This window comes from Hoplias malabaricus, chromosome 17 (genome assembly GCF_029633855.1).
Source record: "Hoplias malabaricus isolate fHopMal1 chromosome 17, fHopMal1.hap1, whole genome shotgun sequence".
Classification (NCBI taxonomy): Eukaryota; Metazoa; Chordata; class Actinopteri; order Characiformes; family Erythrinidae; genus Hoplias; species Hoplias malabaricus.
The window spans coordinates 33,912,631-33,937,906 of record NC_089816.1 but is presented as its reverse complement, the minus strand read 5'-3'; the positions used below and the strand labels follow the sequence as shown (position 1 = coordinate 33,937,906).

The 25,276-nt window shown below is 44.8% G+C and overlaps 1 protein-coding gene across 1 annotated transcript in view; it reads right to left on the bottom strand.

Moving 5' to 3' along the window:
• LOC136673332 (cytosolic carboxypeptidase 4) overlaps nt 1-25,276 on the bottom strand; it is a gene marked incomplete at its 5' end in the record, with an annotated part of 177,911 nt that overhangs the window by 45,855 nt on the left and 106,780 nt on the right. Inside the window, 2 exons of the mRNA XM_066648733.1 lie at nt 19,081-19,257; nt 21,216-21,347. Coding sequence (XP_066504830.1) covers nt 19,081-19,257; nt 21,216-21,347 — 309 coding nt within the window. The remainder of the gene's footprint in view (nt 1-19,080; nt 19,258-21,215; nt 21,348-25,276) is intronic.

The following is a 25,276-nucleotide window of genomic DNA, read 5'->3' as shown; positions in this document are numbered from 1 at the left end:
ATTACTGAGTGAGTGAGTGTGAATATTGTACATGTCGTTAAGTGAGTGAACATGTGTGTATATGAGCTAATGAACTAGTGAGTGAGAGAGTGAATATGTATGAGTGTGTGACTATGTACACTGGGGAGTATGGATGTACATGTTAATGAGTGCGTGAGTGCGTGAGTGAGTGAGTGAGTGAGTTACAAGCCGATTCCACGAGAAGCTTCATGTCTAAAACCATTTTCATTTTGTTGCCAAAAATATGAATTTACCAAAATTACAATAGATTTTTAGCCACGTGAGTTACTTTTAATATTTAACAAACACAACAAGACAAACAATGCTGAGTGTTTCATCAAACTGTGTGTGTAACTATGGCTTTAGAGGATGTCAGCACAGACTGGTATTTGCAGAGCGACTGTAAACATGGAGCATGGCTTGTGTGAACAGCAGTGTCAGTCTCAAACTGAAACTCTGCATCTTTCCCCTACGATATGTTTGAAAAAGCAATACACCGTGTCATTGTTAAGAAGCACAAACACGCCCCCTTGTGGTGTAGACCTTAAATGTGAGTAGAACCGTGATCAGATGCTGATGATGAAGGACTAGAGGACGAGCGACACACACTGTGCAGCGACAGATGAGCTACTGTCTCTGACTCTACATCTACAAGGTGGACCAACGAGGGAGGAGTGTCTCACAGAGTGGACAGAGAGTGGACACAGGGTTTAAAAACTCCAGCAGCACTGCTGTGTCTGATCCACTCTACACCAGCACAACACACACTAACAAACCACCACCACGTCAGTGTCACTGCAGCGCTGAGAATGATCCACCACCACATCACACCTGCTCTGTGGGGGTCCTGAGCGCTGAGGAACAGGGGGAAAGAGGGGTAACAAAGTATGCAGAGCAACGGATGGACTACATTTTGTAATTGCAGAACTACAAAGTGCTCAGTGGAGCTGAAAGAATGGGCAAGGATGTGGCTTTAATGTTATAGCTAATTGGTTTAATGGGATGCTCTGGAGCAGCTCTACAAGAGCCGTAGGTCACTGTCACCAGTGCCAAGCATCGGACAGAGGGTTGTAAACCCAGAGCACTGGGCTGTGGAGCAGTAGAGCTGTGTTGTCTGCTCTGAGCCCAGTCCAGCACCTGTGGGATGAGCTGTTGAGGTGTTTGTGATCCAGAACTAATCACGCTATATCTGCAAACAAAGAAACAAAGAACTCTTTTGCTTTTCCACATCTGGTCCTGGTCCTGGAACCAGGGACTTCTTCAGTCCCTGCTCTCTTATGGCTCTATCCGAGTCGAGTCGGTACTAAATGTGAGGTGTAAACCCTGCAGAGCTCTGATTGGCCACAGACCTGGCAATCACCAGGAAACACAGAGCTCCAGCAGCTCTCAGCAGCAGCTCGTAACATTCCCCAGAGGGGTTTCTGAAGAGGGTCAGACGCTCCTTGGGACGGTGGCTAAGGAAAATCTCCAGCGAAAGCTGAACATACGACAAGGCAAACTGCTCTGTGAGGAACTGGGGGCGGAGCCATGTTCAGTCCAAACAACAACAACTCCACAACAACAACAACAACAACACACACCGAGTAAACAGCACCTGACTCTACCGCCACCGTGTTGTGTTTTTCAAAATTCACGGTTCCTGTTAGAGACAGGGTTTTGTGACATCACCTGCTCTATTTTGCAGGAGGAGCTGTTCTACAGTGGAAAAGTGAGCAGCTAAAAGCGAGTCGAGCTGCTGATCCAATCCCATGGAGTGGAAAGCACCATTTAATAATTAATTGTGATATAATGAACCATTTAGTAAGGTTTATTACTGTCTTAACTATCACATTCCCTTATTGTAAAGTCTTACCTACTATTCATTCATTCATTCATTATCTGTAACCCTTATCCAGTTCAGGGTCGCAGGGTCACCTGGAATCATTGGGCGCAAGGCAGGAATACACCCTGGAGGGGGCGCCAGTCCTTCACAGGGCAACACACACAGTCACACATTCACTCACACCTACGGACACTTTGGAGTCACCAATCCACCTACCAATGTGTGTTTCTGGACTGTGGGAGGAAACCGGGGCACCCGGAGGAAACCCACGCAGACACTGGGAGAACACACCAACTACTCACAGACAGTCACCCAGAGGAAACCCACGCAGACACAGGGAGAACACACCACACTCCTCACAGACAGTCACCCAGAGGAAACCCACGCAGACACAGGGAGAACACACCAACTACTCACAGACAGTCACCCGGAGGAAACCCACGCACACACAGAGAGAACACACCACACTCCTCACAGACAGTCACCCGGAGGAAACCCACGCAGACACAGGGAGAACACACCGCACTCCTCACAGACAGTCACCCGGAGGAAACCCACACAGACACAGAGAGAACAAACCGCACTACTCACAGACAGTCACCCGGAGGAAACCCACGCAGACACAGAGAGAACACCCCAAACTCCTCACAGACAGTCACCCGGAGGAAACCCACGCAGACACAGAGAGAACACACCGCACTCCTCCCAGACAGTCACCCGGAGGAAACCCACGCAGACACAGAGAGAGCACACCACACTCCTCACAGACAGTCACCCGGAGGAAACCCACGCAGACACAGAGAGAACACACCACACTCCTCACAGACAGTCACCCAGAGGAAACCCACGCAGACACAGAGAGAACACACCGCACTCCTCACAGACAGTCACCCGGAGGAAACCCACGCAGACACAAAGAGAACACACCACACTCCTCACAGACAGTCACCCGGAGGAAACCCACGCAGACACAGAGAGAACACACCGCACTCCTCACAGACAGTCACCCGGAGGAAACCCACGCAGACACAGAGAGAACACACCGCACTCCTCACAGACAGTCACCCGGAGGAAACCCACGCAGACACAGAGAGAACACACCACACTCCTCACAGACAGACCGGAAAGGGAATCGAACCCACAACTTCCAGGTCCCTGGAGCTGTGTGACTGCGACACTACCTGCTGCGTCACTGTGCCGCCCTTACCTACTATCCAATGAATAATATGTCCATCAGAGTGAGGACAATGTTCCTACCAGTTTTTGTGAGCACTGAACAAAGATAATGGCAACCACACTCATACATTTTGTTAAAGGTTTTAGGGGGCGCTACTGAGTCACTTGTCACACCCAAAGGTTCTTCCTGATCATTGTCTGCGTTAAGGGGTTAAATATCCCAGTTTTAAAAATTGTAATCATTGGAAATGCCTCAAAAATGGATGAATACGAATAATAATAATAATAATAATAATAATAATAATAATAATAATACACAGAAATTTGTAGGGCTTTGAACCTCTGGCACTCAAGCCCTAATAAAAAGTTTATAACTACAGAGAGAGAGAGAGAGAGAGAGAGAGAGAGAGAGAGAAAGAGCGAGAGAGAGAGCGAGAGAGAGAGAGAGAGAGAGAGAGAGAGAGAGAGAGAGCAGTATAGTGTTATTTTCTTGTGTATTTAAGTTGAAACGGCCGTGATGAAGTCTTCATCACGTATCTAAGAGGCATATGTGACACCATTATGTGTGAGATATAGGCAATTATATGTTGATCTATGATGCTGCGCCACCACATACGCTCCTTACGGCAGTGATGTATTACACACACACACACACACAGACTGTAATTTGCTTGTTGAGTGTGTTATCTCTTCTTCTCTGCTGTTTCTACTGATGCGTGACCTTGTTTTTCATCGTCCTGCCCCAAAACATAAATCAGAAACCACATGTTCACGATAGTAAACACTAAACTAAACACGACCGAGGGCCCGGTTTCCCTCGGAGCCCCATTCTGACGCTGTGGTGTAAAGTCGTGGATGAATGAGTTAGGATTATATTAACTGTCTAAACAAAGATGCACTTATTACCAGCTTCACTCTGTATGACTACAGCTAAAGAAGGAGCTGGTGGGCTTTTGCCCTGACACTGAATCACACTCCTTTGAGGACTAGGATCTAAACGTGAGTGAGTGGCGCCACCTTGTGGAGGATTTAAGTGTGAGTGAGTGAGTGACTTACCACGTGTGCGTGTGTACATTTCATCTGGTCTAAATTCACCCACTGTGGACACAGACATCCAACTGTCCACCCTCAGCTCGGATAATCTCCACAGAAAAGAATGACGGCTCTGGAACAGATGCACATGAGCCGAAGCTCACTAAGCCCAATGCCAAACATGGGCCAGAGATGTGTAAAGTGCATGCTCTGGAGTGATAAAGCTCCATCTTGTACAATTGGGATGCGTTGGAGAGACATTTGTGACCTGGCTTCACTTAAGCTCTCATGAATGCCATCAAATCCTCACAGCAGTGTCTGAACATGCAGTATGAATCCTGTTCCTGAAGTGAAGACTGCACATGGCTGTAGTGAGAACACGAAGATGGCCTGTACTATAAGTGTATTTAAATTTATGAGAATTAAATACTCCTCAGACGTCCTGAACATATATTTGTGTGTGTTTTCTGGGGCTGTGTGGGCTACTTTTCTCCACTGTTCAGGAGCTCAGCAAACGACTGCAAACTCTGCAACATCTCCAAATGTGTCTCATATCTCACGCTGATCTGACTGCGCTGTGAACAGTGTATAAAATCAGGGCTGTTTCTGAAAGTGGGTTTCCATCCAAAATGTTTGCATAGGTTTTGCATAATGAGTTGTATCTCCAGCCACTGCACTTTTACGAAGAAACTACTGAAGACATAGGCCCCGTGATCAGGGAAGGCATCAAAACGAGGGAGAGGGAAGGATCTGAAAGGGTTGTTTATGTTAAAAAATTTGATTATATATATATCAGTGGCGATTGCTCTAAGACTGCAAGTGAAGCTCAGCTTCCCCTAAAATGTAAAAAAATAAGTGATCAAATATATACTGTTGTGTGTACATGTCAGTGAATAAATATGCACTACAACGCACTCAACTTTTGTTCAGAATCAGCTTCTTATCACTGGTAAAGACGCGGCTTTCCTCTCAATCATTTCCGCAGCTTCACGGTGCTTTAAACAGTGAGGACGCTGAGCGTCACAGAGTTCAATAGCGAAGCAGCGAAGTGCAGCGAAACGAGACGAGTCATTGGATAAATGCTGGGCTTTGTCCCGCCCATCGGACGCTCAGCGTCTCTGGGGGTCTATGGGGCAGTGGGCTGGCCTCGGCTGGCCCGGACGCTCAGCTTCTGCATGATGATTGGATGATCTGTCTGAGGCTGAATCCCTTTTTGATTGACACCGAAATGAGTGAATCAGCGATACTTTGGTGTAAAGATCCAAGGGAGCGCAGGCGGACACACTTCACATGGGCCAAGGCCGTTTAAGCAGCCTAGCTCTGCTGGCCATTGAGAGGACACTAGTCAAGTCCCTGGAAAAGACGCCTTGTTGGTACGACAGGGTCACAGATCATTTTCTTAAAAAGGAACGGAGGATAGAATTTACGTATAAATAAACCGACACATTTTATGATGTAGGCCGAAATTGAGCTTCCCCTCCTTGAAAGACCAGCATCCGCCACTGATATATATATATATATATATACGTTTTTTTTTTTCATGTTGTTCTGACTCCGCCCAAAATAACGAGAAGGAATCAGTTCAAGAACAACCTCAAAGTCCCATCATTCCCTGCGGCATCACGAATTTGCACTTCTCAAGTGTGTTCTTAAAGAGAACCCAATCCTCCTTGTGTAGAGCAACCTTGGGTTTTGGAAAGGTGCTATATGAATGTAACCTATTGTTTTTATTATTATTATTATTATTATTATTATTATTATTATTAAATCCATTCTTTGTGTTCTTGGTATTGAGAGACTCAAACACAGCCACACTGTAACCCAGCCTCCACAGTGCCTCCTGTTGATGATGGATCTTTGGTTCCCATCAAAACTGGTGGAAAAGCAGCAGGTGGTTCACTGAAGAGAACACAGTTTCTAAGAATCAGGAACAGAACCGGTTCAAGAACCAGAGTTCATCTAGTGAAAAAGAGCTTAGAGAGTCCCAAAGTGTCTCAGCAGATAGGATCTCAGAAGGTGATAGTAAGAGAGAGAGAGAGAGAGAGAGAGAGAGAAAGAGACAGAGAGAGAGAAAGAGAGAGAGAGAGAGAGAGAGAGGAGAGAGAGAGAGGAGCATTCGCTAAAAAGAAATAAATAGAGACGAAACTTTAATGTCAGATTTTCTCAGAGAAACACGTAAAAGATTCATGTAAGCGATCACTAGGTGTGACACGTCCACTGTTTGATGAAGCTAATGAAGTAATTAACTTTCTCCCAGTCTCTCTCTCTCTCTCTCTCTCTCTCTCTCTCTCTCTCTCTCTCACACACACACACACACACACACACACACACACACACACACATGCTCATTGCACAATGTCATCCCACCATACTCAGATTACTTTTATCCGCGACGCATCTTAAACAAAGCCACAGAGACACTGCACTGGCAGAGAAATTGCTGTTAGGATTTGATGGCATTCCGCCATGAGAGCATTAGTGAGGGCTGGTGCTGATGAATTCTGGATCATAAATGCCACTCCAGCTCATCCCACAGCACTCCAGAGAACACAGTTCCATTGTTCCACGGCCTAATACCAGTCTCTAGACCCAGGACCTTGAGGCTGATTGCAATCAGATCATCACTGCAATGTTAGAAATTTCCATTGTAAAGCCTTTCCAAATGAGACATGCCCTGCAGAAACAGGGTGACAAACTCTCTGTAAATCTCTCTCTCTCTCTCTCTCTCTCTCTCTCTCTCTCTCTTTCTCTCTCTTCTCTCTCTCTCTCTCTCTCTCTCTCTCTCTCTCTCTTCTCTCTCTCTCTCTTTCTCTCTCTCTCTCTCTCTCTCTCTCTCTCTCTGCTGGGGGTCATCTCTGTGGGTTAATGGCAGCTAAGGATAAATATAATCTCTCATTAGAGTCGTTGTCCGCTCTGTTATTAGTCGACCTCAGACTCGAATACATGCATTAAAACGACCACTGCCGGGTCCAGGATTAGCTCTGAGTTACAAACAGAGCAGTCAGATTAAGAGCTGTGGGCTTTACAGCAGAGTGAAATGCTCTATTCATTGTGTAAACAACTGCCAGACTTTCTCCTTCATCATAGTTTTAACACAACGTCCACTACAGCTCCAAAGTGTCCAGACACCCTTTAAAATGAATGACTCCAACTTTTTTTTTTTTTACATTACTCTTAAATGGCACCTTTCTGGAAACCCAAGGACAATTTACAAACAACACTCAACATTCAATCCACACACACACTGGCGAGAAGCCATTGTGCTAAGGCGTCTAAGCTAGCTAAGCTAGCATTGCTGGGATGAGGAGTAAAGGAACTGCGCTCTCCAGAGTTCTGGATCTCCATCTGGGAGATCGTTCCTCTGGGATGAGTTAAAGTGCTATCATCCAACACCAGTACTTCATCTCGCTGTTTTGGTTGCTGCCATCAGATCCTCACAGCAGTGTTCCAACATCTACCAAGTTATTTGAAAAGCGACACTGCCCTTATTGCTCAGAGCTTTGTAGATCTGACCGCATTGAACTCTTCACCGCCTCATGCAGGAAACATCTGAACAATGTGGAAAACCGCAGAGACCTGAGTGCAGTTGATGAATCAGCTTCAGTGCCTGAAATCAAGGCCTGCTCACTAAAGCCAACACTCACCCTTGTACTCATCAAATCCTTAAAGAAACAATAGGTATGATTTGGTAGTTTTGCTCCTGGGCTTTTCTCTAGAGTTGCAGGGTAAAATTGAGTTTTGGAGCACGACTTCCTGTCCTCCTCCAGATGTTACATAGTGCATTTTCTACAGTGCTGAGCTAGGAATAGTAATGATGGAGGCTCTATTCTCCTTATTACAGCTCAGTGGAACATCACTCCTGAACTTCTCCACCCAACACTGGCCACTGATAAATACCTGATGGAAGTGGACATCCGTTTGGCTACAAGTCTGACCTTCACAAATGATTCATTGAGGATTTCAGATGCTCTTTTGAAGCTCCTGTTTGGCCTGAAAGAGCTGCTCATGGGCCTCTAACACACGTACACACACACACACTTTACAGCCTCTCACGCAACTCTCATAAAACATGGACACTCTGGAGTGTGTGAGGAGAGCTGCAGTTCGTACACCACCGGAATGCTAAACAAGTGGAGGCAGATATACACCTGAGGGACACGCCACAAAGCACAGATTTCAGGAGGAGCCCCCATCACCACCACCACCACTGCAGCCCCCCAGGCCTAGGTTGCTCTGGTTTTGCATGACTTGCTGTCCAGCAACACTCTCCTGGACAATGGGGAGGATTGAGCTGTCATGAATACAGATATGAATGAAAGAGAGTACAGCAGATTAACACAGACGTGATGTGACTCCTCATAACACCACCTCCAGGGCTCTGCTGCCTTTATACGAACGAGAGCTCACCCGAAAAACCCGGGACTACATGTGAAACGAAGAACTGAAAACACTGATCTACAAATCTAAATTTACCTGTATGTAGAAGACTATTTATCTACTGTTTACTCTTAATGATGTCATTGTTTTTGTAAATATATGTTTATTCTGAAAATTAAATCTACAAAAAAAAGTTGAGTTATGGCCAATTTCTGATCAGAAGCGATTAAAAAATATGGGAATCACAATTAATCACTTACACATTTTGTATTGTTCTTTAAAATGGGAATGGTTGGCGATATTAACTTCAAGATGGGTGGTAAGGTGTATTCATATAAATGGCCCACCCTGTAGTTCCCTTTTGCCAGGCTGCCACTGTAAATAAGAAGCTGCTCTTAATTAATTCCCTGGTTAAATAAGAAAGACAATAATAATTCAATGCTGTAATCTCAGGTTGTGTTTGCTGATGTTTCATGTTTGACGTGGAGATGTTCCTGTTTACAGTCAGTGCTTTTAAAGAGAGAAGAGCCGCCCAGTGGATCATCAGGATGAATTTATTACTGTCAGTTAATCAAGAACAATTTTCCTGGCTCAGAAACTCTCCCAGACACAGAGCAGTTCTATTAAATTAATGAGCATCCAGGAAAAGTCTGGTCCCATTATGAGTGAGGTAGGGTCTAGGTAAGTTCTGTGTGTACACACTTCCATGCATCATTTCTCACTGGTCACTGGTGTTTGAGTGTCTTTGTCTTGGATGACGTTCTTCTAAACGTTATGCGGGAATAGCAGAATGTTGTGAATGGATGTTTTGAGAGTCAGTGTAGTCTCCTTTGCCTGCAGTTGGACTCAGTTCTTGATCACATTAAGTACTAAGTCAAGTCTCACCACTTTCACAAATACATCAGTTAATCATCCAGCAGTTAAAGGCTAAGCAGCAGCTCTATGAAAGTGTCAAACAAATAAATACAGTGGAGTTTGAGTTCCTAACTTGTGTTTATTGAGAGTCAGAAAACATGTTATTTCTCACTAATTGAAGGAATAAGGTTTAAAAGACCGTTGGTCCCCCCCCCCACGGTGTTGGGAAACTCTAATAGGCGTCTTGCCTGTGACGTAGATGGTGGACAACAACTCTAGAAGCTGCACTTAATTTAATGCAAAATGACGAAAAGGTGTGTTGTTTTTGGCTGCAATCATTCAATGTACAGTGGGACATCTGTGCACAAATGGCCCAAAGATCCCAAAATATCCAGAAAATGGACTACATTTGTCCACTTTAAACGGGCACTTTGGAAAGGACCCTCCGCTCACTCCGTTATCTGTAGCTCATTTCACTGGCGCTTTTCCAACAATAGGGGCATGTAAGGACACCAACGAAAGGTGTTCAAGAGCCTCTGTAACATGGAGGTAAACAGGGTAAGGACACTCACTTCGCCTGTTTTAGTTGGTGTTAGTTAACGTTAGCTTGACTCGCTAAACTCGGTGCTCAGATTATACTCGGCTACGTAGCTGCATTACGGAGGTTTATAGTGTCGGAGGAATTCGAGTTCGACTTCGATCACATTTACAAGAATAACGGTACCTCTACATTTGAGTTTAGCTTATTGCTAGGCTATTGTCATGAATAATGTTGGTTATTTAGCTAGATACTGTCATAACAGTCAGTCATAACGGTGTTTTACCGCGGCGTTGTTCAGCTGTTGTCCACCAGTGACGTCACGGTCGCCTTCAAGAATTTCCGTAGCGAGCTCGGGTTTTTCCGTCAATTTAATAAAATTGTCAGTTTTAAAGCAAATTAAGCTGCTATTTTCATTTTAATTCATACTTATATCTGTCAGTAACTACAATAATGTCGAATATTCATGGAGGTCCATTAAGTGGTGCTTAGCTTTTAAAGGGTTTGGTGGAAATTGTTATAATTTCTTCCTGTTCTATTATTTTATATATTTATTTTTTATGAAAAACGGGAATAATTAGTCATTTATAATTAATATGTATAAACTATTTTATGGACTTTATTTGTGATTTACGAGAAAACAGCTGTATTTGGATATAGCTGTCGGGGGATCCGGAGACAATGTGTGTTTACAACCCTTTGAAATGTATGACTTCAATGTATGAGATCTAACTCAGCCCTGTGTGATTGATGAATGATCAATATAATTAAGTAAACAGACCGTATGAACTGCCAAACAGGAAACAAACGGTATTTTAAGAGATTATATAAATGTGAAAATGTCACTGATACGAGGAGTGACCCGATGTGCATTAGCTCTAACGCTAACGAGGCAATCTGCAGAATACATTTCCGTTCTCATTCCTAAGGCAATTGATTTTTGGTGATTTGTACATGTTCCAATTTTTGCTTCAACAATTTTTAAGTTAAAGTCTTTTTGAAATTTTGAATTTAAAGTCTTGAACTCATTAACAACCAAAGTCCAAAAACACACGTTGGTAGGTGGGTTGGAGACTCAAAACTGTCCGTAGGTGTGAGTGTGTGTCACCCTGTGAAGGACTGGCGCCCCCTCCTGGGTGTGTCTCTGCCTTGCACCCAGTGATTCTGGGTAGGCCCCGGACCCACCCTGAACTGGATAAGGGTTACAGACAATGAATGAATGTTTTATTATATACAGGATATTAATCCCAATGTCTGTATCTATTTATAATAATGTTAAATATCTTCTTGCATAAAGTTCATTGCCCTTTGAAGGGGTGTTAGTACAATATTATGCTCTTATACTATATTTGTATCAGTGCCATGGAATGGTCTTAAAATGAAAATAATCAAATTTATCACAATTATTTCTGGGACAAAATATAGGCCAAAAAAAATGGCTGCAGTGACAGATCTAGTTGCAAACAAGTGCTTCATCACGAGGCCGAACCACAGCTTCTTTTCGAACTGCTTATCACAGGAGGAGAACACACACTGCCAAGATCTGTCTCAGCAGATCAGACACCTGTGCCAACTAGCAACATGGAGCAGGGAGATAGGGGAGAGGGGGGGGGGGACTTTACACACCCAGAGAACGAGGCCAACTGTGCCTCAGATCTCAAACAGCTGAGGCATCAAGCATCAACAACAGATTCAGAATTTGATGCAAGCAGGAGGTCACACTCTTGTTCCTGCTGTCTAGTGACACCTTCATGGATACAGGATGTCCAGAAGTGACACAGGATGCTCTCTAAGAACCCAAGGTCACCATGCCCAGTGCCATGTGGTGGGTAAAGGGGCGTGAACCTAAAGAATGCTTGCTCCAAAGCTGTTTAACGTACATTGAAAAAACAACAGCTACAAAATGCGGGTGCTCAGATGCTTGGAGAGCCGACGCACTCAGCGTTCAGCCTCTCCACTATTTCCTTCATTACGTTATAGACGTGGTAATTAAAGTGCTCAATTGAAATTAATCACGTACCGTAAGCATCTCTTTAATCACTCGACAAACATCAAATTACCGTCTCGGACATATGTTACACAAAATGGCTGTCACCATTATTTTTTTTATTCCTAAGACCCAATTAAATTTCTGGAAATGGGATCAGTCATAATTCCATTTAGTGTGGAGAAATAGGATTAACTGATCTATAATCTGCCTTTCAGCCACAGCCATGAAAGCCTGGTCTAAACAGAGTCTAAACACTCTTACACACACACACACACACACACACACACACACGCAGACGTACCAATCAGCGAAGCTCATGAAGCAAGGTAAAGCTTGAAAATGCATCTTTTGGGGGCAGTCGTGGCTTTAATGTAATAATAATTTTGTTGCCATCCTTCACTCATTCATTCTCTCTCACTCTCTCTCTCTCTCTCTCTCTCTGTCCCTCTCTCTCTCTCTCTCTGTCTCTCTCTCTCTCTCTCTCTCTCTGTATGCTGCTTGTAGAGTCAGCAATTTCCCACCTTTTTTCCAGTCCATTATGAGACGAATAGTGGCAAAGATAATAAAATAAATGCAGTCCCTCTCTCATCCCATTCTTCTCACTTTTACTCAGGCATGAACATGATGTTTTAATCACATTTAAATTATTTGTTTCTCTTTTTATTCCCATTAAACACAGAGCACAAAGCCTGTATTTCAACAGAAATTGGCAGCAATGCTCCGTCATGTTGTGATGAGCAAATCCCAAGGGTTAATCCAAAGCAGCAATGTAAAGCACCTCTCACTGAAATTTAACTGAATAACCCAGCTGTAGAGCAGTGATGTGGAGTCCCGGTCCGGGTGACTGTCTGTGAGGAGTGTGGTGTGTTCTCCCTGTGTCTGCGTGGGTTTCCTCTGGGTGACTGTCTGTGAGGAGTGTGGTGTGTTCTCCCTGTGTCTGCGTGGGTTTCCTCCGGGTGACTGTCTGTGAGGAGTGTGGTGTGTTCTCCCTCTGTCTGCGTGGGTTTCCTCCGGGTGACTGTCTGTGAGGAGTGTGGTGTGTTCTCCCTGTGTCTGCGTGGGTTTCCTCCGGGTGACTGTCTGTGAGGAGTGTGGTGTGTTCTCTCTGTGTCTGTGTGGGTTTCCTCCGGGTGACTGTCTGTGAGGAGTGTGGTGTGTTCTCTCTGTGTATGCGTGGGTTTCCTCCGGGTGACTGTCTGTGAGGAGTGTGGTGTGTTCTCCCTGTGTCTGCGTGGGTTTCCTCTGGGTGACTGTCTGTGAGGAGTGTGGTGTGTTCTCCCTGTGTCTGCGTGGGTTTCCTCTGGGTGACTGTCTGTGAGGAGTGTGGTGTGTTCTCTCTGTGTCTGCGTGGGTTTCCTCCGGGTGACTGTCTGTGAGGAATGTGGTGTGTTCTCCCTGTGTCTGTGTGGGTTTCCTCCGGGTGACTGTCTGTGAGGAGTGTGGTGTGTTCTCTCTGTGTCTGCGTGGGTTTCCTCCCATGCTCCAAAAACACATATTGGTAGGTGGATTGGAGACTCAAAAGTGTCTGTGTGTGTGAGTAAATATGTGAGTGTGTGTCGCCCTGTGAAGGACTGGCACCCCCTCCAGGGTGTATTCCTGCCTTGCGCCCAGTGATACCGGGTAAACTCCAGACCCACCGCCGTCCTGAACTGGATAAAGGTTACAGACAATGAATGAAAATGCCCAAAAATGCTTTATTTAAATTAATTAATTTACCTATTTGTAACTTTATTAGTTGGACAATTATGAGACAGGTCTAATTTACCTCTTTTTATTCATGATCCAAGCAAAACCCCAGTGTTTCTTTTCTGTTTGATCAGGTTTATTGCTCTTGGACATGAAAAATGTATCTCTGGGGCCATGAAACAGAGTCTAATCAGAGGGTGGCACTTCAGGTACTTAATTAAAGCACTTTGCGCCAATCTCATTAAGATAGCCGTTCGTCTCCAGCCTCACGCTGAGACAAAGCCTTGATTAAACCGAAGGGAAACAAGTGGGAGAGGGAGCAAGCGCGTCATCAGGTAGATCTGAGGTGATTAGGGGTGTCGCTCTCCTGATGAAAACGAGATTCCTTCTGAAGATTACCTTTAAGATTACCTTTCATTTAGAGCGAGGCTCATTCTCACTGAGATGGAGAGAGAGGGGGGAAGAGAGTGGCACTAACTCTATAAAATGGCGCCTTCTTCTCAGTGTCTGCTGCAGATCTTCACTGCACATCTAAGATATCACTTTCCCTTCAGAAGTTAAGTAGGGCGCAGTCAAAGGTTTGTTTGTTTATCTTACTTTGCTTCTTGAGAACTGATCCATTCCATACGTCTCTGCACTTCAATCAACCTGAGAGCAGAGGTAACGACACACAGAGCTCTGACAGAGCACGATAAACAAGGCTAAAGATATTCAGAGGAAAGATATACACCCCCTCTATTCACTTTATCAGAAATACCCCCCCTCTACTGACACTGACTGGCCACTTTATCAGAAACACCCCCCCTCTACTGACACTCACTGGCCACTTTATCAGAAACACCCCCCTCTACTGACACTCACTGGCCACTTTATCAGAAACACCCCCCTCTACTGACACTCACTGGCCACTTTATCAGAAACACCCCCCCTCTACTGACACTCACTGGCCACTTTATCAGAAACACCCCCCATCTACTGACACTCACTGGCCACTTTACCAGAAACACCCCCCTCTACTGACACTCACTGGCCACTTTATCAGAAACACCCCCCCTTCTACTGACACTCACTGGCCACTTTATCAGAAACACCCCCCTCTACTGACACTCACTGGCCACTTTATCAGAAACACCCCCCTTCTGCTGACTCTCACTGGCCACTTTATCAGAAACACCCCCCCCCTCTACTGAAACTCTGGCCACTTTATCAGAAACACCCTCCTCTACTGACACTCACTGGCCACTTTATCAGAAACACCCCCCTCTACTGACACTCACTGGCCACTTTATCAGAAACACCCCCCTTTACTGTCACTCACTGGCCACTTTATCAGAAACACCCCCCCATCCCCACCCACCCACTGACACTCACTGGCCACATTGTGACTATATGTATGTTAGAGAGAGAGAGTGTGTGTGTGTGTGTGAGTATGTGTCCATGGAGAGTCACTCATTCACTGACTGTGAGTCATCCACTACATCCCCCTCCTGTACGGACACCTAGAGTCAATTCCACATCTCACCAAAGCCCTAATTGGCCCGACTTAGGTTTGAACAAGGGGTGAGCCTCTCTCTCTCTCTCTCTATCTCTCTCTCTCATACACACAGACACACACACATTAAAAGTGAAGCAGAAAACACACTCAGAGTGCACTGTAATGGTCTGGCAGACCCCTGATGTCTGCGGCCAATATTAGTACAGACTTTTTAATCAAGAAGCACTCAGGCCATGGCCCAAACAGCCACGAAGTGTGTGCACCACCACATCTGGCGCTCCACCTGGCTCTTAATGACATCTCTGACTTTCTGATTCATTATCTCAAATGACCATCCACTCTGAGGTTCATATGTCCTGTAAATCGGCCGACACAGTCCTCCACAGCCCACACACTGGACGAGAACGGGTGCCAGAAGCAGGTCTGGGGGCCCAGGCTTAAAGGGTCTGTATGTGAAACAGCTAGAGCTGCTAAGGGAGTCCAGAAGCACCATCAGCGACGTGGAGATGGATACTGAGGCAGGGTATGAAGTATGAGGTGTCACTATGATCTCAAACAGATGCTGCTGGATGGTGTAAGAGGTGCTAATAAATGTATTAGGACTATAATAACAGCTCTGGCTTTCCTCCAACCGCAACCACAGGGTGATCACTAACGTCTGCTTCCTCCCGGTTGCTAACAACCTCATGTTAAGGCTGATTTATGCTGCTCCATTGACTTTTGTTTTTTCAATGGGAAGAGGGTCATGTGACACAGCAAACTTATTGGGAATCTTCCTATTGAAAAAACAAAAGTTGGATTCAAAATGGCCGTCTTCAAAATGGCCGCCATGGTCACCACCCATCTTAAAAAATTTCCCCCCTCCCATATACTAATGTCACCAACCATTCCCATTTTATTAAGGTGTATCCATATGAATGGCCCACCCTGTAAAACCATTTTCTTTAATTAAGTAATAGATCTTTTTGTGCTGCTTACATTGTAGGGTTGATGCAGAAACATAACTCGAGCTGTCGTCTAGAGATTTCCTTGTGGGCTTTTATGCTTTCTAGTGTTAAACATGCGGGCTGTGAGGTGCAAAAGTTTGAGAACCCCTGGTCTAGAGGAGATTCACAGTCTGGAAGATAAACCTCACAGCAGAGGTCTTAAATAGAGCCAAACAATGAGCAAACACCCTCTACACCTCTGGAAATATAGCTGGAACAGGACATTGCTGTTAGGATTTGATTGCGCTTTATTGATGTTGGATGATTTGTTCTGGATCACAAACACCACTCCAACTCATCCATACAACGCTGGCTAGAGCTCCCTCCCACCAGAGAAGGCAGATCTAATGCTGGTAGGATTTATACCCCTCAAGCCCAAAGCTGGCATTCAGCAGGGTCACATTAGCCTTGTGCAGCTGCTCCAGAGCATTCCATTTCTTCCTTTTATTTCCTGTTTAGATCCTAATAGAAGCTGTGTGTTCAGTTAGAAACCCCTTTACCTTTTGGAGTCTAAGGATGCTTTCTCGATTTTTGTATCTCCTTAAATTTGAGTGTGATTTTAGAAATCTCTTCTAACAACATAACTTTATTCATGTGGATGAGTAGTTTCGATGCTTGACATGGGTTTAATAGAGTCTTAGGTTAAACAAAGTAGTGAAATATATGTATAAAATAGTGCATAAAGGTTTAAAATGTAATCTGTGTTTTTCTTGCAGTTGCTTTCCAGAAGAGCTGCAGCGACTTGAGCGACAGGTACATTTTAGTCATTTTAGATCTCTCTCTGATGTTGGCTGAATAAAGCATGGAAGGTATCTGATGTGATGGGTGAGCCCTTAGTGATTTCCAGAGCGTCCACATAATACATGGACGGACGTATATATATCCACCAATCACAGATTAGAGGCAGATGGACAGACAAACGCTTCCACCAGTTAAAAACGACCCTTCTTCATAGGCTCATAACTCAGGATATGGCTCATGTTTCCGCACAGGTTTGACACAAAGATATTAACAAAGAGCTAATCATGAAGTGTGTCTACAGCCATTGTTTTTGGGAATTTGTGACATCACAAATGTATGACACTCCAAACGAGGCTAAACCACACAAAGGGAGAGGGACTGTCCAGCCTATGGACGCGTTAAAGGGATGTGTCCCGCTGAAGAGATGAAAGCCTGTGTCGATCAATCAGGCCGTGTGTGGATCAGCTTTGTTCAGTGACAGGACGCGTCTGAAATCTCCGGGACCTGACAGACGGGACAGTGCCAGCCGCTGGGACACAATGCCTTTAGCACAAAGTGAGTTTGTTTCATCTGAATCCTGGTGTGGATGAGTGATTTCTCTGCTCTGTTGATGCTGAGGAATCATTTGGACGTGTGGCCATATATTATTATTATTATTGTTATTACATTTTGTAGTGCTACAATTGCAGACTGCAGTCTGGCTGTTGTTCTGCATCATTTCTCAATTTTTTTAAACCCCTCAGTGTTTAAAAACTCCAGCAGCACTGCTGTGTCTGATCCACTCGCACCAGCACAACACACACTAACGCACCACCACCATGTCAGTGTCACTACAGCGCCGGGGGTGGGGGGGGGGGACTACAGTCTGTAATTGTAGAACTACAAAGAGCCCCTGTGTGGTCAGTGGAGCTGACAGAGAGGGCAGTAATTCCAGTTGCTATCTGGGTTGAGCCACTTCATTTTGTTGACATCATAAATTCATGAAAAACAGGATGTTACTCGAGTGCTGAAGTGTGAAGGAGCTAATGAAGGTCAAGCCTGGGAGAGCCTAGCAGAAAGGGACCCGGGCTACAATTAGCAAACCACATGTGGCTAAATAAGCAGGTTAATAAATGATTAACGCATTAGCAGCTTCGGAAGGTAATGAACTGCCTGGGGAGGGAGCCCAGCACCAGCAGAGCAGAAAAGAAGTGTGGGAAGTATGTGGGAGTGAAAGAAGGGGAGGTCAGGCCTAAGCTCTGTTCCTTAAAGTGCACTTGGGGGTTTTCTAAACTGAGGCGGAAAAACACCCAGGAGGAGGCGATTATCGACTGAACAAAAGTATTAAAATTACAAACTATAGGCTACAGATACACTGTGATTAGCAGGGCAGTGTCTCTGCTGGACTGAGACTAGCCCAACACCCGAATTACATCTGAAATACAGCCTCCCTGTGGTCAGAAAATGACCAGTGGTGAATGAGAAAGAGGGGTACTGATATAGTAGTTTTAGAGCACTACTCTACTCTCCTCCTCCACCAGGTCCTGGTTCTGGAAGCGGGTTCTTGTTTAGTGGCTGTTCTCTCGTGGTTCAGAGTGAGTCGAGTAGGGACTAAACCATCCATCCATTATCTGTAACCGCTTATCCAATTTAGGGTCGCGGGGGGTCCAGAGCCTACCTGGAATCATTGGGCGCAAGGCGGGAATACACCCTGAAGGGGACGCCAGTCCTTAGGGACTAAACCGTGGCGTGTAAACCTTGCAGAGCGCTGAATATCCAGAGAGAGTCGTCACTCTACGCCACGCAACGCAGACGACCAGCACCAACTCTCCATCTGTAAAATCTCCAGCTGCAGCAGAGATCACGTTTGTTTTAATCCGACTCACGACGGCAGCTCGTAAAATGACGCCGTGGTCTTTTGAAGAGGTTCAAACGCTCCTTGGATCGGTGGCCAACGAAAGAATCCAGCGAGAGCTGGACGCTGCAACAAGGAAGGAACAAACTCTACTGATCTGTCTGAACTGATGACGGAGCTGTGTTCAGTCCCAAACAACAACAACACACCAATACACCATGAGTAAACACCGCTTAACGTTACCGCCGCCGTTGTTGTGGTTTCCAAAGCCCACTGTTCCCCTTAGAGACGGGGTTTAGAAATAACACTCAATACAAAACCCACCAGGGACCAAACAAAGTAGAGTCTGTACCATGCAGTGGAGAAGCACCAAAATACAGTGTTTAGTGAAGTCCCTAAAAACACATGAGGCTACTGAAAAATGGCAATTAACAGACTGACAAAACTACATTATCCTCATCTGCTTTGAGATCAGAACCTTGGAGGATGGATTAATACAAAGACACAGTCGCCTCCCTCTAGAACAGTAGGACGTGTCAGGGTCTGACCTTGTAGACACCCTGGTCACAGCCGTTGTAGGTGCTCTCCATGGTGTAGCTGCGGAGAACCTGCATCTCCCTCCACACCACAACCCTCGCCGTGGACTCCCGCGACTTCTCCACCAGAAAATTACAGCTGTTGAAGGAGAACGCTGGGGCTATTCGGTCCAAGGTTTTTGCGATGCTCTGAAATAGAGGGAGAAGGTATAAACACAGGGGAACCTCTTAGGCCTGTCATATATTAAGTGTACAGATACGTTTTCAAGTGAATCGTATAATTGTTATTAAATATTCAACCACTCTTTAGTCATTTTATAGTAAGAGTTGTGTTGTATTAACAATCGCTGCAGAAGAATGTGACGGATATGCTCTGTTCTTGGGGATAATATTGTATTAGAGGAATTAGAATTAGAAACAATGTATTGGCCCAATCCGTGCAGTGAAACACCCATCTACACACAAACTAGTGAACACTAGGGGGCAGTGAGCAGTGCCCGGAGCGGTGGGCAGCCCAAGCCACAATGCCCAGGGAGCAGTTGAGGGTTAGATGCCTAGCTTAAGGGCAATTTATTCATGACCTGCCGGCTCTGGGGATCGAACCAACACCATTCCAGTTTCATGCCCAGTTCCCTCACCACCAGGCCAAAAGTAGGTGTGGGTTTGGGTTTTTTATACGATTTAAAGATGGGGATTTCAGTGGTAGAGAATGTGAAAGTACCAAATTTATACTTTATTTGTGTTGAATAAAATGACAATTGATATTTTTAATAAGACACAACCGTTATCATTAAATGGCACAAGAGCTGGAGAATGTTTAAATTACAGTTATATGGTACACATTCATTTTTTGTGCACTCAATATACTCATTCATTCATAGACTTGATAATGTACTTTCACATTATTAGCATGTGGTGGATCCCTATAAAATGCAACCCTGGTGTCACCAGGCGACATCCGGATGCTGACCTGGTTTGCCCAGGCTGTTACCACTGTATTATACACTGTCAAACACATGCAGAAATATGGAGAAGGAGAAGGTTTTGGTCAGCAGCTGCTGTAATATCTGCAGTGGTCAGTGATGCTTCTGAAATGAGAGAGAAGTCAGGACAGTGGTGTGTTTCACAGATAAAGAATTGCAGTTTTTCTAGCTTCCCTAAGTGTCACTGCAGGGAAAGTGCATGGTCCTGCACTGCCACAAAAAAACTCACTGTGGTGGTACCCTCAAGGAAATATATTCAATGTCTTTAATTAGGAAACATAATTGTGTTTAATCCATGAACCCCATTTCACCTCAGTGACTTTTACTATGTTTTTTATTTGACACAGTTCTATAATGAAAGATTACAGATATCCCCCTCTCCTTCTGGAAAAGAGAATGTAATGTACTATTAAAGACCAAGAATCTAATGTGTTTACAAAGCCCCAGTCTGTAAATGAGTAAAAAAAAACAAGTGTCTGGGTCCGGTGCTAGGCTTTCTCTCTCTCTGCTCACGGCACAGAAACGCCATCTGGAGGTTTTTAGACAACGGAGAGACTCCAAACGCTGAAAAGCACCAACCGAGATGAGAATGTTGCTCTATTCCTGCCCCATAGGGGGGTAACACTGACTTATTTTTGCTGTTTCTGATCATTTAAGGTGTAAATGTCTCCAAACTCAGGAAGTGGTATCTGCATTAGCGACAGTGCTACAAAACTAAAACTATACAGCTCGAGTTACACGAGTTTCTGAATTCAAACAGTGAATAAACACTTACTACAAACCTACAAACAACAGTCAATTCCACCTTAAAAAGCTTAGAGCTGTGTTTCCCCTCAATCAAGGATGTTCCCTTTAAGAAACAAAACTGAACTTTAACACCACAGTTGTAGCTTCAGTGACAGTAATGTACCTTTACTTCTGAGAGTGTGTGTGTGTGTGTGTGTTCAGGCCTCATCATGTGATCAGGTGTTCGAAATGTGAATGTGACCCCATCATCACTAACACATGTGAACACGGGTGTAAACAGCTCTGTGAGGCGCTGCTGTCTGACCACGAGGACTAAAGTGGACTGGCCGAGACAGGGACTGTATTTTGGTGGCACATCACTGTGGGATGAACTGAGTAAGTGAATGTAGAAAAGGCTGAATGGTCCGTGGACAGTACCCTGTATCCCGGGTCTTCTTTGAGCGAGGATGTGTTGATGGGAGACCCTGACTGCCACAGAGTCTCCTTAACACTACAGCCATATAAAAACACGTTCTTCTTCCTGGAGTGACCATGATAATCACAGAACACCTGCAGAGAGAGAGAGAGAGAGAGGTAGACATAGATGTAGAGTGAATGAAACAATGCAAAAAAAGAACAGAGGAAAAGAGAGACAGTGAGAAATAGAGAAAAAGAAAAAGAAGGGAGAGTGAGAGGGGAAATGTAGCAGAGATAAATAAGGGAGAGTTAGAGTGAGAAATAAAAGCAGAGAGTGAGATACATAGAGAAACAAAAAAGAAAGAAAAGGAAGAGAGTGAGAGAATAACACAGAGAAAGGAGAGAGAAACAGGGAGAGGAAGAGAACAAGACAAGGGCAACATGAGTGAAAAAGATATGGGAAAAGAGAGAGACAAAAATCAGCAAAGAAGAAAGTGAACAAGAGAAAAATCAAAGAAGAGAGAAGAGAGAGATGTAGAGTGAATGAAACAATGCAGAAAAAGAACAGAGAAAAAGAGAGACAGTGAGAAAAGTGAGAAAGAGAGAAATAGAGAAAAAGAAGGGAGAGTGAGAGAGGAAATGTAGCAGAGATAAATGAGGGAGAGGTAGAGTGAGAAAAAAAGCAGAGAGAGTGAGTTACATGAACAATAGAGAATAGGAAGAGAGTGAGAGAATAACACAGAGAAAGGAATGAGAAACAGGGAGAGGAAGAGAACAAGACAAGGGCAACATGAGTGAAAGAGATATGGGAAAAGAGAGAGACAAAAATCAGTAAAGAAGAAAGTGAACCAGAGAAAAATCAAAGAAAAGAGAAGAGAGAGAGTGACATGAGAAATAAAAAGATAGAAAGTAAAGACATCACACACACACACACTCTGACAGTGCAGAACAGTGTGTGAGATAAAGAAGTCTTGACGGAGACGAGGCTTATTGGAATCAGAGCAGATTCACACGGCGTCCTTCTGTGTTCGGTCACAATAGGAAAAGTCAATCCTTCCTCATTAATCCCTCGTGTCAAACGACTGTGTTTCAGCTCGTGGGCAACAGCACCGTTTCTGCCCAACGTTTACTCCACACAGGTACCGTGCCTCATTATTACAGTAATGAATTGTGAATTATAGTTTAGCTGATTTGTTAGATCGGCTAATTGCATCAAGTTATCGCAACCAGCTCATTACTGATGACAGTTCAGTGAGAAACATGAAAACACACACACGACTGAATGCTTTTGTGATTTTCATGCCTATCATAAGCTTCATTACATTAAGACCTCTGCTGTTCCAAATAAACTGTTGTGCAAACTGCTGTCTGTTTCTAACCCACTGCAATTAGCTTCAATTGTACTCTTCAAAGTCAACAACACCCGCCTCAGATTTAGATCCGCTTGATTAAATACGTCTTCCTCATCATTTTACAGACACTTGTATCTAAAGACTCAACAGGGACATAATATGAAGAAAAATGCCTTGTCTATGTTCACATTAATGTGTGAATCTGGAGCCCACCAACCCACACACTGTGAAACAAGACCCCAGTCAGTTTTCTGTGCGCTGCCTGAGTCTGAAAACACGGGATTAAACGAGTCGTTCTGATCCTGCTCCGCTTCTGACGTCAAGTGCGGAGACTTTAGAATGGCCCCGCCCCCTCGTCTGAGTCTGTCCAATCACAGCGCTGGACCCGTGTTTATGTGAGAGCGCAAAGACGAGGTTAAACGCAGCAAAAGAGACACAACGAGCGCGGAGAAATAAGAGCACTGAGTAAAAACGGAGAAGAAAGAGAACAGAGTGAAAACGGCTAAAAACCAGAGCTTCTGCTCCTCGCTCCTCACTGCTGTGCGCTCGGGGTCGGGGTGAACAGCGAGCGGCTCATTATCATTTAAAGGAACAGGGCTGTTTACACAGGGGGAGAACACTGCTGTGGGGCTCGTGGTCACTGAGTGTGTGTTGAGGTTCCACAGGGTGTGAGGTGTTCACTCGCTTCCACAGGCCTCCTCCCTGTTCCTCCAGGTTGGAGTTTCCATTCCCCAGAGGGTCTCTGAGGACAGGGTGGGGGCCAGGGCTGCGGTAGCTCAAGCAGTGTATCAGCTGTACTCACTGTGACAGGTGCATAATGTGCAAATCATCTCAGTCTCAGAATCCCTCTCACAGATGTGGCACTGAATTTATTTATTTATCTCTCGGAGACGGTTCTGTAATTGATATCGCTGATTCGTTGATTAGAGGAGCGAGCTCAGTCGTGTGGAAACAGCTTCATTAAGAGCTTTCTGCATTAAGGTTCTGTCCGGACACACAAAGTGCTCATTACATTCAGTGACAATGAAGCATTATGATGATTTCTCTCTTTTAAATTTCAATAAATAAAGAAATAAATACATTCCCAGTGATTCGGTAACAGGCTCCGCCAACTAATACATCACAGTAATACATGCATTACACATGTGGATGGAAATTCAATTAAAACTAAATGAACATGGACATCTAACTCGTCTTTGGTGTTGGGCCGGAAAGTTCCTGGCTCATTTCCCTGATTCATTTATGCCTCGGAGTCTTCGGTGCTAAAATTTCACCCTGAGGGACTTGAGCGTGATCTTCAGCTCTGATCTACATTTCAAGCCGCTCCAGCTCTCAGAGTCTGCGTCTGGTCCTTCCGTGATTATCCGAACGGATTTCAGATTCATAACGGGATTAAATTCTTATGAGAAATGACCAGATCTCAGGATTGAAGCCAGTCCAGGACCATGAGCGCACAACTATATTGTGGAGCAATCAGAATAAAACTGAACTTCCAGAAAAGCCATTCGGTGCCTGTGGCATCCCATGGGTCAGATATAAGCAAAGCTTAAAGGCTTTAGAAGCTGCATTGAACTCTCCGCCAAGACCTCATCTGTTCCTCAGCTGGTGTTTGAGAACGTGTTGAACTAGGGTGGGATCAGGGGCCTGATCTAGGCCATGCACGCTCCCTCTGAGCTGTAAATTAGTTATTTCACCTTCAAATAGAAGATAAAATATAAACAACGACAGAAAAGTAGCATTATATTTAGTCACAAACCAACGGAATCTCACGGATCGAGATGTTTTTGAAAACTAAGATTGTCCTCACTTATCCTCACTTATCCACTTATCCTCATCTAGACAAATACAAAAATGGTTGCAGTATCATGCCAGTCCAGTAGGGGACGATAGTACCGCTTAAAGAGAGATATTAAAACACCACGAAGCCTGAGAGTCATAGAGGTTTAATGCCAAAGCACTGCACATGTCCTGAAGTGACTGAATCTAGATCATAACAGTATTATATATTTCTAATAGACTTCTTCTTCTTCTTCTTCTTCTTCTTCTTCTTCCTCTTCTTCTTTCGGCTGCTCTCTCCTGTCAGGGGTCACCACAGCAGACCAACCACAATCCGCACCATCAATCCGGCACAGTTTTTATGACAGATGCCCTTCCTGACTCAATCCTCCCTATTTATCTGGGCTTTGGGACCGGCGCTGCAGCATGATGCATTCCAGTGCCTGGGTACACACACTCACATCCATAGGTGTGAGTCTCCAATCCAGCTACCAACGTGTGTTTTTGGAGCATGGGAGGAAACCGGAGCACCCGGAGGAAACCCACGCAGACACAGAAAGAACACACCACACTCCTCATAGACAGTCACCCAGAGGAAACCCATGCAGACACAGAAAGAACACACCACACTCCTCATAGACAGTCACCCGGAGGAAACCCATGCAGACACAGAAAGAACACACCACACTCCTCACAGACAGTCACCCGGAGGAAACCACACAGACACAGAGAGAACACACCACACTCCTCACAGACAATCACCCGGAGGAAACCCACACAGACACAGAAAGAACACACCACACTCCTCACAAAAAGTCACCCGGAGGAAACCCACGCAGACACAGGGAGAACACACCACACTCCTCACAGACAGTCACCCAGAGGAAACCCACACAGACACACAAAGAACACACCACACTCCTCACAAACAGTCACCCGGAGGAAACCCACGCA